Source organism: Nerophis ophidion, linkage group LG06, assembly GCF_033978795.1.
Source record: "Nerophis ophidion isolate RoL-2023_Sa linkage group LG06, RoL_Noph_v1.0, whole genome shotgun sequence".
Lineage (NCBI taxonomy): Eukaryota > Metazoa > Chordata > Actinopteri > Syngnathiformes > Syngnathidae > Nerophis > Nerophis ophidion.
In genome coordinates, this window is record NC_084616.1 from 6,697,642 (window position 1) to 6,712,896 (window position 15,255).

The 15,255-nt window shown below is 44.4% G+C and overlaps 1 protein-coding gene across 2 annotated transcripts; it reads right to left on the minus strand.

Annotated features, from left to right (window-relative positions):
* Positions 1-2,674: 2,674 nt before the first annotated feature.
* Positions 2,675-5,176, minus strand: LOC133554109 (lithostathine-1-like). Of its 2 annotated transcripts, none has more exons than XM_061902516.1 (6): positions 5,003-5,176; positions 4,889-4,904; positions 4,717-4,802; positions 4,485-4,613; positions 3,052-3,154; positions 2,675-2,967 (listed from the first exon to the last, which is right to left on the minus strand). In XM_061902516.1, the coding sequence occupies exons 1-6, from the start codon at positions 5,063-5,065 to the stop codon at positions 2,885-2,887; spliced, it is 480 nt and encodes a 159-aa protein (XP_061758500.1). In that variant the 5' UTR covers positions 5,066-5,176; the 3' UTR covers positions 2,675-2,884. The 2 variants fall into 2 exon arrangements, with proteins under 2 accessions (XP_061758500.1, XP_061758499.1); XM_061902515.1 differs by having other exon boundaries at positions 4,877-4,904.
* Positions 5,177-15,255: the final 10,079 nt, after the last annotated feature.

Consider the following 15,255-nt stretch of genomic DNA (forward strand, 5'->3'; position numbering starts at 1 on the left):
ATCATCTGCAAAAAGCAGAGACCTAATCCTGCGGTCACCAAACCGGATCCCCTCAACACCTTGTCTGCGCCTAGAAATTCTGTCCATAAAAGTTATGAACAGAATCGGTGACAAAGGACAGCCTTGGCGGAGTCCAACCCTCACTGGAAACGTGTTCGACTTACTGCCAGCAATGCGGACCAAGCTCTGGCACTGATCATACAGGGAGCGGACCGCCACAATAAGACAGTCCGATACCCCATACTCTCTGAGCACTCCCCACAGGACTTCCCGAGGGACACGGTCGAATGCCTTCTCCAAGTCCACAAAGCACATGTAGACTGGTTGGGCAAACTCCCATGCACCCTCAAGAACCCTGCCGAGAGTATAGAGCTGGTCCACAGTTCCACGACCAGGACGAAAACCACACTGTTCCTCCTGGATCCGAGGTTTGACCATCCGGCGTAGCCTCCTCTCCAGTACACCTGAATAAACCTTACTGGGAAGGCTGAGGAGTGTGATCCCACCATAGTTGGAACACACCCTCCGGTCCCCCTTCTTAAAGAGAGGGACCACCACCCCGGTCTGCCAATCCAGAGGTACCGCCTCCGATGTCCACGCGATGCTGCAGAGTCTTGTCAACCAAGACATGTATCATTTTGTATCCTGGATACAAAATGTAAATAGTCAGTTTAAAGCCACACGCACTTTGGGCCTGATTTGCTTAAGGATTGCGTGTACTAAAACTCGTGCAAACCTGAGAGCTGACAGAGCACTGACCTACTAAACGTGTGCTAAGTGGATTGCGTCTGTTAAGTGAACAGAACAAGACCTGCAATCTGTTTTGCCTCCATGTCTTTATTAATATGCAAAATATATGCTGATCGGGGACTTCCGGTATGGACATGTGTCGAGTTGGCTCCCGCCGCAAATGATTAAGTTCAAGATGGTAATAATGATTAATAATAATATCGCTAAAATTCGGTCCATTTTGGAAGCGTGTCTTAATGAAATTAAACAATGGATGTCCGCTAACTTTTTGCAACTTAACGCCAAAAAAACGAAAATGCTGATTATCGGTCCTGCTAGACACCGACCTCTATTTAATAATACAACTTTAACATTTGACAACCAAATAATAAAACAAGGTGACTCGGTAAAAAATCTGGGTATTATCTTCCACCCAACTCTCTCCTTTGAGTCACACATTAAAAGCGGTACTAAAACGGCCTTCTTTCATCTCCGTAATATCGCTAAAATTTGCTCCATTCCGTCCACTAAAGATGCCGAGATCATTATCCATGCGTTTGTTACGCCTCGGCTCGATTACTGTAACGTATTATTTTCGGGTCTCCCCATGTCTAGCATTAAAAGATTACAGTTGGTACAAAATGCGGCTGCTAGACTTTTGACAAGAACAAGAAAGTTTGATCACATTACGCCTGTACTGTATATACCTTTATATACATATATACATACATATATACCTATAGTGTATATACCTTTATATACATATATACATACATATATACCTATACTGTATATACCTTTATATACATATATACATACATATATACCTATACTTTATATACCTTTATATACATATATACATACATATATACCTATACTGTATATACCTTTATATACATGTATACATACATATATACCTATACTGTATATACCTATATATACATATATACATACATATATACCTATACTGTATATACCTTTATATACATATATACCTATACTGTATATACCTTTATATACATATATACATACATATATACCTACACTGTATATACTTTATATACATATATACATACATATATACCTATACTGTATATACCTTTATATACATATATACATACATATATACCTATACTGTATATACCTTTATATACATATATACCTATACTGTATATACCTTTATATACATATATACATACATATATACCTATACTGTATATACCTTTATATACATACATATATACCTATACTGTATATACCTTTATATACATATATACATACATATATACCTATACTGTATATACCTTTATATACATATATACATACATATATACCTATACTGGCTCACCTGCACTGGCTTCCTGTGCACTTAAGATGTGACTTTAAGGTTTTACTACTTACGTATAAAATACTACACGGTCTAGCTCCATCCTATCTTGCCGATTGTATTGTACCGTATGTCCCGGCAAGAAATCTGCGTTCAAAAGACTCCGGCTTATTAGTGATTCCTAGAGCCCAAAAAAAGTCTGCGGGCTATAGAGCGTTTTCCGTTCGGGCTCCAGTACTCTGGAATGCCCTCAATAGAAGCATTTAAGTCTCACCTTAAAACTCATCTGTATACTCTAGGAGTGTCCGAAGGGGGTCCAAAGGGTCAAATGACCCTCTTGTGGGTCTTTTAGGTAAAAAAAAAGGTCAATTGACCCCTCCGTGGTAGTTCTAGTGTTAACGGATTATGAGCAACAGAAGGTGGAGTATCGTCACCACTGAAATTCCTCGTGTAGACAAGATCAATTGTACATGGTAGTAAAGTAGAATGTTGGCATATACCAGACTACTGCAAATACACAATACTACACTACTGCAATACACAATACTACACTACTACAATACACAATACTACACTACTGCAATACACATTCACAAGCAATTACCAGACAAAGACACCTTTTTGTTGCAGACATGTTCCTTTATTAATTAGAGAGATTATCATTGAGATCTCAATCATGAGTGTGACTGGAAGTTGGCTTTGAGAACTGATGAAGAAAAGAAGACTTGAGTAAACCCAGAAGTACAACGACACCGCTAAAGTTGGACATTATCTGAGTATAGTCCTCCTGATTAGGAGTATACATTGCAACAGAAGAGACGCTGCTGATTAGTGGCTGTCACAGAAGAAGGTATCTCTGATGCAGACAGAGGACTGCTCGAAGGTGCAGTCTTTGTCGAAAAAAGTTCCGTCTGTATAACAAAAAAAAATGAAAGAATGAATTTTGATACAGCATTCAATTAATTAGCAGGTTTGATCGAGGGTGAAACTCATACCAGCCACTGAGAGCTCAACACAGGCGCCATCGAAGTCAGGCTGGTTTTCGGCAAAATTATCAAACTCAAAGTCTGTGCCGTCAGTCCAAAGAAAGTCTCCCTTCTGGAAAACCAGATTCGATTAGTCACTTCCTTGTATGACAAGACAACATGTTACAATATCATGAAATAACTGATGATGTTTGAGGTCAAACTTGATTCTGAGCTAAGAGTTTGGAGACTCCAGTGAGGGTTGGACTCCGCCAAGGCTGTCCTTTGTCACCGATTCTGTTCATAACTTTTATGGACAGGATTTCTAGGCGCAGTCAAGGCGTTGAGGGGTTCCGGTTTGGTGACCGCAGGATTAGGTCTCTGCTTTTTGCAGATGATGTGGTCCTGATGGCTTCATCTGACCGGGGATCTTCAGCTCTCGCTGGATCGGTTCGCAGCCGAGTGTGAAGCGACCGGAATGAGAATCAGCACCTCCAAGTCCGAGTCCATGGTTCTCGCCCGGAAAAGGGTGGAGTGCCATCTCCGGGTTGGGGAGGAGACCCTGCCCCAAGTGGAGGAGTTCAAGTACCTAGGAGTCTTGTTCACGAGTGGGGGAAGAGTGGATGGTGAGATCGACTGCGGCGTCTTCAGTAATGCGGACGTTGTACCGATCCGTTGTGGTGAAGAAGGAGCTGAGCCGGAAGGCAAAGCTCTCAATTTACCGGTCGATCTACGTTCCCATCCTCACCTATGGTCATGAGCTTTGGGTCATGACCGAAAGGATAAGATCACGGGTACAAGCGGCCGAAATGAGTTTGGGTCTCTCCCTTAGAGATAGGGTGAGAAGCTCTGCCATCCGGGAGGAACTCAAAGTAAAGCCGCTGCTCCTTCACATGGAGAGGAGCCAGATGAGGTGGTTCGGGCATCTGGTCAGGATGCCCCCCGAACGCCTCCCTAGGGAGGTGTTTAGGGCACGTCCAACCGGTAGGAGGCTACGGGGAAGACCCAGGACACGTTGGGAAGACTATGTCTCCCGGCTGGCCTGGGAACGCCTCGGGATCCCCCGGGAAGAGCTAGACGAAGTGGCTGGGGAGAGGGAAGTCTGGGTTTCCCTGCTTAGGCTGTTGCCCCCGTGACCCGACCTCAGATAAACAGAAGAAGATGGATGGATGGATGGAGTTTGGAGACCAAAATTAGCTGGTTGTAGAAAAATATTGAAAATGATCCTGACAGAAAAGTGTCTTTCTTGGAAAACTTTGACCAAAGTCCTTCCAGTGGCGATGTAACAAATGCCGACTTCTAAGTAGAGCTTGAGTGTACTGAACATTCTAGTCCACCTAGTTCTCCTGCTATGCACTCAACTCGACACCGCCTTCCTTTAAGACGATGAGAAGATTCAGCCGGGAGGACAGATGAAGGTTTCTATCATTTCACAAGTCAACATTCCTACAGGTAAAGTTTACCTCAATGGCATCATGTAGTCCAATCCAGGTGAAGGCCACACCCCCTTCTTTAGCCAGTGCGACAACGACCAGATTGTCCACATAACTGGTGATGGAGACCAGATTCCCACCAAGAACGTTGCAAACGCTCTAAATGGAAGAAACAAACAATAATAACAATGCAATGGTTCCAATAGCAGCAGCAAACTGGTTTAGAGCCGCATCGCAACCACAGACTGGAAATATTCCACACCTCTGCATCTGCAAAAGTTCGGAGGTCATCTTGGAAGACGTAACAGTGATCGTCCAACTGAGTCCAGCCCTCAGGACAGCAACCATCTGCAACACGTGTTTTACTCTTAGTAGCAAAACATTGTTCACTCACAAAGTGTCAATACGAGACAACTACCAACCTTTGTTCTTACCGGTAGGCAAGGACCACTGGGAAGAAGAAAATCACTTTTTAAAATCAAGACACAACCGACTACCGTGACTGAGAATTGACTAGTTTTTTATACACAAACGATATCTCAACTTACAGCTCCAGTCATCAGTCCGGCGATCCCACAAAGGAGGAAGAAGGCGCTTGGAGTGAATGCCATCTGTGCAATGATAGACCGATGCTGTCCTTTCAAAATAAAGGTAGGATGTCAAAGTTGTGTCGCGTTACCTTTGAAGTAGTGCTGCTCTGTGCTGAGGACAACAAAAATACGTCCTTTTATATGCTGGCTGGACAGCGCTGGAATGTGGAATATGTCACTCATATTAGTGTCACATGACGCATTGGAAATTTTTCTTTGAAAAAGTCTCAACTGAAAAGAAATGAATGTAGGACAGAGGGGTTCTGGCGGGACATCAGCTGATCCAAGCTGGTCAAAGGTGTGAGGGAACAAGAAGAAGAAAGAGTTGAAGACTAAGTAGGCCACCACTATTCATGGATACACACCGTTTGCCTGGGTGTGTCAATGAGGTGGTTTGCTCTAATTAGTGGCAGAAATGCCAATTTGGAACAATCACACTCAGGGTAAGTTGGGGTCAGCAGGACCAACCCAACTGCTTCCATGGCGCACCAGATTTATGTCAAATGATGAAAATATCAACACTTCCAATTCCAATCCCATTTACCCAAACTCCTGCAAAGTCTGGACTCTTTTGGGAACAATGAACCATCTCCTCAAACGTATGGACAGTCCCATCCACAACTTCATTTCTGGCAGTTCCATCGACAAGAGTGGTGTCAGCCATAAATGCCTTAGGAGGGTTTTCTTTCTCTTCTTTTCTTTAACCTGAATTCCATTCCTCTTTGGGTACAACGTGGCTATGAAATACTCTTTAGTCCCATTTGCGTTGAAGAAATAAATACAATAATTGGGGTGTTTCTTACCTTTCTGTATGACCTTTCATCTCCGTAATATCGCTAAAATTCGCTCCATTTTGTCCACTAAAGACGCCGAGATCATTATCCATGCGTTTGTTACGCCTCGTCTCGATTACTGTAACGTATTATTTTCGGGTCTCCCCATGTCTAGCATTAAAAGATTACAGTTGGTATAAAATGCGGCTGCTAGACTTTTGACAAGAACAAGAAAGTTTGATCATATTACGCCTGTACTGTATATACCTTTATATACATATATACATACATATATACCTATACTGTATATACCTTTATATACATATATACATACATATATACCTATACTGTATATACCTTTATATACATATATACCTATACTGTATATACCTTTATATACATATATACATACATATATACCTGTACTGGCTCACCTGCACTGGCTTCCTGTGCACTTAAGATGTGACTTTAAGGTTTTACTAATTACGTATAAAATACTACACGGTCTAGCTCCAGCCTATCTTGCCGATTGTATTGTACCATATGTCCCGGCAAGAAATCTGCGTTCAAAAGACTCCGGCTTATTAGTGATTCCTAAGGCCCAAAAAAAGTCTGCGGGCTATACAGCGTTTTCTGTTCGGGCTCCAATACTCTGGAATGCCCTCCCGGTAACAGTTCGAGATGCTACCTCAGTAGAAGCATTTAAGTCTCACCTTAAAACTCATCTGTATACTCTAGCCTTTAAATAGACCTCCTTTTTAGACCAGTTGATCTGCCGCTTCTTTTCTTTCTCCTATGTCCCCCCCTCCCTTGTGGAGGGGGTCCGGTCCGATGACCATGGATGAAGTACTGGCTGTCCAGAGTCGGGACCCAGGATGGACCACTCGCTTGTGTATCGGTTGGGGACATCTCTACGCTGCTGATCCGCCTCCGCTTGGGATGGTTTCCTGTGGACGGGACTCTTGCTGCTGTCCTGGATCCGCTTTGAACTGAACTCTCGCGGCTGTGTTGGAGCCACTATGGATTGAACTTTCACAGTATCATGTTAGACCCGCTCGACATCCATTGCTTTCGGTCCTCTAGAGGGGTGGGGGTTGCCCACATCTGAGGTCCTCTCCAAGGTTTCTCATAGTCAGCATTGTCACTGGCGTCCCACTGGATGTGAATTCTCCCTGCCCACTGGGTGTGAGTTTTCCTTGCCCTTTTGTGGGTTCTTCCGAGGATGTTGTAGTCGTAATGATTTGTGCAGTCCTTTGAGACATTTGTGATTTGGGGCTATATAAATAAACATTGATTGACTGATTGATTGATGATTTTTCATTGTACTTTGTAACGTTGTATATCGCTGGTCATCCTCATCCAGACCTGAGGACGACTTGGTGGTGTGAATGGACCAAATATGACGCCGACGAGGAATCGTCGAACAAAAGGCTCTATTTGATTCAGTGAGCCTCAGACTGGAACAGCAGCCTCTAGGAGATGAGTATGGGCCTGATATTACTCTCCTGCTTTCTTCTCGGAAAACTGTCCTTAAATACTTTTTACACAAAAACACTCTTTTTGTTCTTAGCCTTGAGGCCGACTAGTTTGGACTAAGCTTCCCGGCTTGTCACTTTACTCAGTTTGAGTCGGGGACCTCCGACGCCTGGTCTCTACTCCTACCAGTGGGGGCTCCTACCTGATGTCGCTAATGTGTTTATAATCAATCAATCAATGTTTATTTATATAGCCCCAAATCACAAATGTCTCAAAGGACTGCACAAATCTCAAGCGGAGGCGGATCAGCAGCGCAGAGATGTCCCCAGCCGATACACGGGCGAGCAGTACATGGCCACCGGATCGGACCGGACCCCCTCCACAAGGGAGAGTGGGACATAGGAGAAAAAGAAAAGAAACGGCAGATCAACTGGTCTAAAAATGGAGTCATGGGGAGACCCGAAAATAATACGTTACAGTAATCGAGACGAGACGTAACAAACGCATGGATAATGATCTCGGCGTCTTTAGTGGACAAAATGGAGCGAATTTTAGCGATATTACGGAGATGAAAGAAGGCCGTTTTAGTAACGCTTTTAATGTGTGACTCAAAGGAGAGAGTTGGGTCGAAGATAATACCCAGATTTTTTACCGAGTCACCTTGTTTTATTATTTGGTTGTCAAATGTTAAAGTTGTATTATTAAATAGAGGTCGGTGTCTAGCAGGACCGATAATCAGCATTCCCGTTTTTAATAATCTCTCCCTAAAAGCCAAACCTGTATTCCTTTAAGATGCCCACTGTTCTGGGGGCAAGGGCAACGACTCTCTGCATGAGCTGTGATGGACATCTGCACCTGAAGCTGAGGGCATATTTCTTTAATCGAATAATCCTCAAAAAGATTTGTTGACCTAATACAAATGCATGCTAGTTTACAATCGTATTACAAAAATGTACACGTTACAAGTTACCTCAGTAAGTGTTGTAATACAAACATTCTTAGAAGAGACAAGACTGTAGGTTATCCTCATTTTCATTCATCACACAACTTGTCACTAGATGGCGTCGTTAATAGTCAACCAATTCAATCAAGAAGACATCTTGTTAAAAGGATGACATGCATTCATGCGTTCATCCATCTATTTATTTCCGCTGAACCAGAGTCCGGTCGCGGCGTTCCAAACTGAGAAACCCAGGTTTGTATTTTCCCTGCCTACTCATCGAATTCATCCTCGGGGAGTCACAGGTGTTCTGGGGCCGGTTGAGAGACAACATAAGGGCAAGGAAAAACTCACACCCAGTGGGACGTCGGTGACAATGATGACTATGAGAACCTTGGAGAGGAGGAAAGCAATGGATGTCGAGCGGGTCTAACATGATACTGTGAAAGTTCAATCCATAATGGATCCAACACGGTCGAGAGAGTCCAGTCCAAAGCGGATGCAACACAGCAGCGAGAGTCCCGTTCACAGCGGAGCCAGCAGGAAACCATCCCAAGCGGAGGCGGATCAGCAGCGCAGAGATGTCCCCAGCCGATACACGGGCGAGCAGTACATGGCCACCGGATCGGACCGGACCCCCTCCACAAGGGAGAGTGGGACATAGGAGAAAAAGAAAAGAAACGGCAGATCAACTGTTCTAAAAAGGGAGTCTATTTAAAGGCTAGAGTATACAAATGAGTTTTAAGGTGAGACTTAAATGCTTCTACTGAGGTGGCATCTCAAACTTTTACCGGGAGGGCATTCCAGAGTACTGGAGCCCGAAATGAAAACGCTCTTTAGCCCGCAGACTTTTTTTGGGCTTTGGGAATCACTAATAAGCCGGAGTCTTTTGAACGCAGATTTCTTGCCGGGACATATGGTACAATACAATCGGCAAGATAGGATGGAGCTAGGCCGTGTAGTATTTTATACGTAAGTAGTAAAACCTTAAAGTCACATCTTAAGTGCACAGGAAGCCAGTGCAGGTGAGCCAGTATAGGTATATATGTATGTATATATGTATATAAAGGTATATACAGTACAGGTATATATGTATGTATATATGTATATAAAGGTATATACAGTATAGGTATATATGTATGTATATATGTATATAAAGGTATATACAGTATAGGTATATATGTATGTATATATGTATATAAAGGTATATACAGTATAGGTATATATGTATGTATATATGTATATAAAGGTATATACAGTATAGGTATATATGTATGTATATATGTATATAAAGGTATATACAGTACAGGCGTAATATGATCAAACTTTCTTGTTCTTGTCAAAAGTCTAACCCTAACAGTTCATGACCATAGGTGAGGATGGGAACGTAGATCGACCGGTAAATTGAGAGCTTTGCCTTCCGGCTCAGGTCCTTCTTCACCACAACGGATCGGTACAACGTCCGCATTACTGAAGATGCCGCAGTCGATCTCACCATCCACTCTTCCCCCACCCGTGAACAAGACTCCTAGGTACTTGAACTCCTCCACTTGGGGTCAAGGTCTCCTCCCCAGCTTATAAAATAAAACGGCTAATTTAAGGATTATTCTTTGCTGACGGCAATAATAAAAGAAATGTATATTAAAAAAATAATAATAATAATACAAGAAAACATACTTAGAAGGTGTTTTGCTGTTGGTAGTACTGCGCCATCTGTTGGACTAATTTGCTCACTGCAGGTGCTGCAGTGTCCTTCCATTTATTGGTAGTGGGGGTTTTTTTTATCCCTCTGTAGCGTTGGTCCGCATTGCTGGCAGTAAGTCGAACACATTTCCAGTGAGGGTTGGACTCCCCAAGGCTGTCCTTTGTCACCCATTCTGTTCATAACTTTTATGGACAGAATTTTTAGGCGCAGTCAAGGCGTTGAGGGGTTCCGGTTTGGTGACCGCAGGATTAGGTCTCTGCTTTTTGCAGATGATGTGGTCCTGATGGCTTCATCTGACCGGGATCTTCAGCTCTCACTGGATCGGTTCGCGGCCGGAATGAGAATCAGCACCTCCAAAGTCCATGGTTCTCTCCCGGAAAAGGGTGGAGTGCCATCTCCGGGTTGGGGAGGAGACCCTGCCCCAAGTGGAGGAGTTCAAGTACCTCGGAGTCTTGTTCACGAGTAGCGGAAGAGTGGATCGTGAGATCGACAGGCGGATCGGTGCGGCGTCTTCAGTAATGCGGACGTTGTACCGATCCGTTGTGGTGAAGAAGGAGCTGAGCCGGAAGGCAAAGCTCTCAATTTACCGGTCGATCTACGTTCCCATCCTCACCTATGGTCATGAGCTTTGGGTCATGACCGAAAGGATAAGATCACGGGTACAAGCGGCCCAAATGAGTTTGGGTCTCTCCCTTAGAGATAGGGTGAGAAGCTCTGCCATCCGGGAGGAACTCAAAGTAAAGCCGCTGCTCCTTTACATCGAAAGGAGCCAGATGAGGTGGTTCGGGCATCTGGTCAGGATGCCACCCGAACGCCTCCCTAGCTGGTAGGAGGCCACGGAGAAGACCCAGGACACGTTGGGAAGACTGGCCTGGGGGGAACGCCTGGGGATCCCCCGGGAAGAGCTAGACGAAGTGGCTGGGGAGAGGGAAGTCTGGGCTTCCCTGCTTAGGCTGCTGCCCCCGCGACCCGACCTCGGATAAGCGGAAGATGATGGATGGATGGATGGATGGGCATTCCCAGCAACGTTTGTAAATTCACACTTGAACAATTCGTACTTTTTAAATCGTCCCGTGCGCGATTATCTGTAGGAGTGTTTTCAGGGCATGTTTGTACGTGCTATCGTGGTTTGGTGCAAACAGCGTCATCGGCTAATATGCTAACGAGTGTCCGTGTTAGTATTATTAACCGGCAATGGCATTCAGTTTCGCAAATTCCCGCTTGTTTAAAAAGACAGTAAAACGCCGCGGGTTGGAGCTTGGTAACATGACTGAGCAGTAAATGAGTGTCTCCATGGTGCAAAAGAACGTGTTTAAATAAGGTGGCGTGCAACACTTTCCAATTGCACACGCAGTCTTGGTAGATGCCAGGCAACACGCCCAACTAATAACACACGCTACATTACTGATTACACATGTTTGGGTCTCAGTAGATCAGACCAGTTGTCTCCAATCCGGTCTGTTAATCCGGAACATCTTCCAACCCTGGGTTACAAAAGCAAGTACGTGTTTCTCATTGCTCCCCGCCCTCTTTCCATTGTGTGTGAAGCGTACTTTGACACACCCGCAACACAATTAACTACACTCGCAAGACAGAAGAGGAACATTCACGATTACAATCTGTGACTCATTCGACTGGAAGCTGGACGTGACTCCAAGCTTTCATCCAGCCGGAGTCCACCAACTGGGGACTCATGTCCCGGTCCTCCATTTTAAGGGCAAAGTCCAGAACAAGGCCTGCGTACAATCAATCAATCAATGAGTGTTTATTTATATAGCCCCAAATCACAAATGTCTCAAAGGACTGCACAAATCATTACGACTACAACATCCTCGGAAGAACCCAAGAAAGGGCAAGGAAAATTCACATCCAGTGGGCAGGGAGAATTCACATCCAGTGGGACGCCAGTGACAATGCTGACTATGAGAAACCTTGGAGAGGACCTCAGATGTGGGCAACCCCCAACGCCCCCTCTAGGGGACCGAAAGCAATGGATGTCGAGCGGGTCTAACATGTTACTGTGAAAGTTCAATCCATAGTGGCTCCAACACAGCCGCGAGAGTTCAGTTCAAAGCGGATCCAAGACAGCAGCGAGAGTCCCGTCCACAGGAAACCATCTCAAGCGGATCAGCAGCGTAGAGATGTCCCCAACCGATACAGGCGAGCGGCCCATCCTGGGTCTCGACTCTGGACAGCCAGTACTTCATCCATGGTCATCGGACCGGACCCCCTCCACAAGGGAGGGGGGGACATAGGAGAAAGAAAAGAAGCGGCAGATCAACTGGTCTAAAAAGGAGGTCTATTTAAAGGCTAGAGTATACAGAGGTGAGACTTAAATGCTTCTACTGAGGTAGCATCTCGAACTGTTACCGGGAGGGCATTCCAGAGTACTGGAGCCCGAACGGAAAACGCTCTATAGCCCGCAGACTTTTTTTTGGGCTCTAGGAATCACTAATAAGCCGGAGTCTTTTGAACGCAGATTTCTTGCCGAGTGTATAATAATTAAGAAACAGAGTGAGCTCATTGTGTTAACTTCCTTCGAACGTAACAAAGGCCAAAGCAACTTCTGAGACGTTGTCCGCAAATGGACGGACGGATGGACAATTGACATCAAGCCATGTTGTATTTACAATCCGCAAAGTATGTGAAAATACCGTCTAAACATCACAAAATGCCGTAAATCCAACGTCGCTGTAGTAACTATTCTCCACTCTGACCATATTATTAGGGTAGTCATACTGGACACAGGCACAAATTGTGAAGAAATGTGCTGCTTATCATTCACAATCCCCCTGGAAGACCAGAACACAAATGTTTGGCTTCGTCATGCTTCGGAATTTGTAAATAAATAGACCAATAATGAAGTAAACAAAGGCTTCACGGTGGCAGAGGCGGTTAGTGCGTCTGCCTCACAATACAAAGTTCCTGCAGTCCTGGGTTCAAATCCAGGCTCGGGATCTTTCTGTGTGGAGTTTGCATGTTCTCCCTGTGAATGCGTGGGTTCCCTCCGGGTACTTCGGCTTCCTCCCACTTCCAAAAACATACACCTGGGGATAGGTTGATTGGCAACACTAAATTGGCCCTAGTGTGTGAATGTGAGTGTGAATGTTGTCTGTCTGTGTTGGCCCTGTGATGAGGTGGCGACTTGTCCAGGGTGTACCCCGCCTTCCGCCCGATTGTAGCTGAGATAGGCGCCAGCGCCCCCCGCGACCCCGAAAGGGAATAAGCGGTAGAAAATGGATGGATGGATAGATGTCTGTTGATCATGTTTTTGTTTGGCCATGTCCTGTTTGTCCTTCGGACTCTTTAAGTTCCTGTTTTTTTTTTCCACTCCCTTGTCTGGTTTCCTTGGTTACTCATTTTGTCCACCTGTCTCCGGTGGACAAAATGCCCGCTCACCTGCTTCCCGAGCACTAATCAGAGGCAGTATTTAAGCTCGCCTTTGCCAGTCAGTCGACCTGTTCATGCCCTGCCATAGTTTCTTGCTTCATGCCATACCCAATTAAGTTTTGTTTATGTTCTTAGTCTGTTTATGCATCAGCTTTGTTCTTTTTTAGTTAAAATCAAATCATGTTTTTACCTAAATGCCAAGTCCCGAGTAGTCCGTCTGCCTTCCTGGGAGAACGACCCCCCCCCCCCCCCCCCCATTGTGACATAAAATACTTCTTACCATTGATATATAAATGATAAATGGGTTGTACTTGTATAGCGCTTTTCTACCTTCAAGGTACTCAAAGCGCTTTGACACTACTTCCACATTTACCCATTCACACACACATTCACACACTGACGGAGGGAGCTGCCATGCAAGGCGCCAACCAGCACCCATCAGGAGCAAGGGTGAAGTGTCTTGCTCAGGACACAACGGACGTGACGAGGTTGGTTCTAGGTGGGATTTGAACCAGTGACCCTCGGGTTGCGCACGGCCACTCTCTCGCCTGCTTCCCGAGCACTAATCAGAGGCAGTATTTAAGCTCGTCTTTGCCAGTCAGTCGTCCTGTGCTGACTTGTTTCATGCCTTGCCATAGTTTCTTGCTTCATGCCATACCCAATTAAGTTTTGTTTATGTTCTTAGTCTGTTTATGCATCAGCTTTGTTCTTTTTTAGTTAAAATTAAATCATGTTTTTACCTAAATGCCAAGTCCCGAGTAGTCCGTCTGCCTTCCTGGGAGAACGACACCCCCCCCCATTGTGACATAAAATACTTCTTACCATTAATGCGACTTCTTGAACAGGTGCGGTAGAAATGGATGGATGGATATAAATGCATGAGAATGTTTTATATTTTGCACATTATTTTTAGCACTGTGACTACCAGCGAAATTATTCATATTTATCGCGTTTAGCAATGTTAGCTAAGATTTGTCTGAGAGAGCCATGAAAGCCAAATATTTCAAAATGTATTTCCGTGAGAGCCATATCATATTTTTTTTAACACGGAATACAACTAAATGTGTGCATTTTTAAGTAAGACCAACATTTTTAGAGTATAATAAGTCTCTTATTCTTTTTAATAACATTGTTATTCTGAAGCTAACCAATAATAATTAAAAATTTCATGTCTGTTGATCATGTTTTTGTTTGGCCATGTGCCTTTGGACTCTTTAAGTTCCTGTTTTTTTTCCACTCCCTTGTCTGGTTTCCTTGGTTACTCATTTTGTCCACCTGTCTCCGGTGGACAAAATCCCCGCTCACCTGCTTCCCGAGCACTAATCAGAGGCAGCATTTAAGCTCGTCTTTGCCAGTCAGTCGCCCTGTGCTGACTTGTTTCATGCCTTGCCATAGTTTCGTGCTTCATGCCATACCAAGTCGGTTTTGTTTATGTTCTTAGTCTTGTGCCTCCGCTGTGAGCGATTTTTGTGTTTATATTTTTTTTAGCTAAAATTAAATCATGTTTTTACCTAAATGCCAAGTCCCGAGTAGTCCGTCTGCCTTCCTGGGAGAACGACCCCCCCATTGTGACATAAAATACTTCTTACCATTAATGCGACTTCTTGAACAGGTGCGGTAGAAATGGATGGATGGATATAAATGCATGTTTTACATTTTGCACATTATTTTTAGCACTGTGACTACCAGCGAAATTATTCATATTTATCGCGTTTAGCAATGTTAGCTAAGATTTGTCTGAGAGCCAGATGCAGTCATCAAAAGAGCCACATCTGGCTCTAGAGCCATAGGTTCCCTACCCCTGCTATAAGCGCTAACACAGTGAGCTAATGCTAGCTTAGGCCGCTGTTGTTGTTTGAGTGTTGACGTTGTCAAGACAGTCAACATTCCAGGGCAGCATCAAAGGAGGCGCTAATAAGGACCGTCT

What these genes read in the sequence shown, in the direction of transcription:
- LOC133554109 (XM_061902515.1), bottom strand. Translation starts at nt 5,065, where the DNA reads ATGGCATTCACTCCAAGCGCCTTCTTCCTCCTTTGTGGGATCGCCGGA. An exon ending in GACTACATGATGCCATTGAG is followed by an intron (nt 3,155 to 4,484) that starts GTAAACTTTACC and finishes CTGGTTTTCCAG; the next exon opens with AAGGGAGACTTTCTTTGGAC. An exon ending in TGTTGAGCTCTCAGTGGCTG is followed by an intron (nt 2,968 to 3,051) that starts GTATGAGTTTCA and finishes TTTGTTATACAG; the next exon opens with ACGGAACTTTTTTCGACAAA.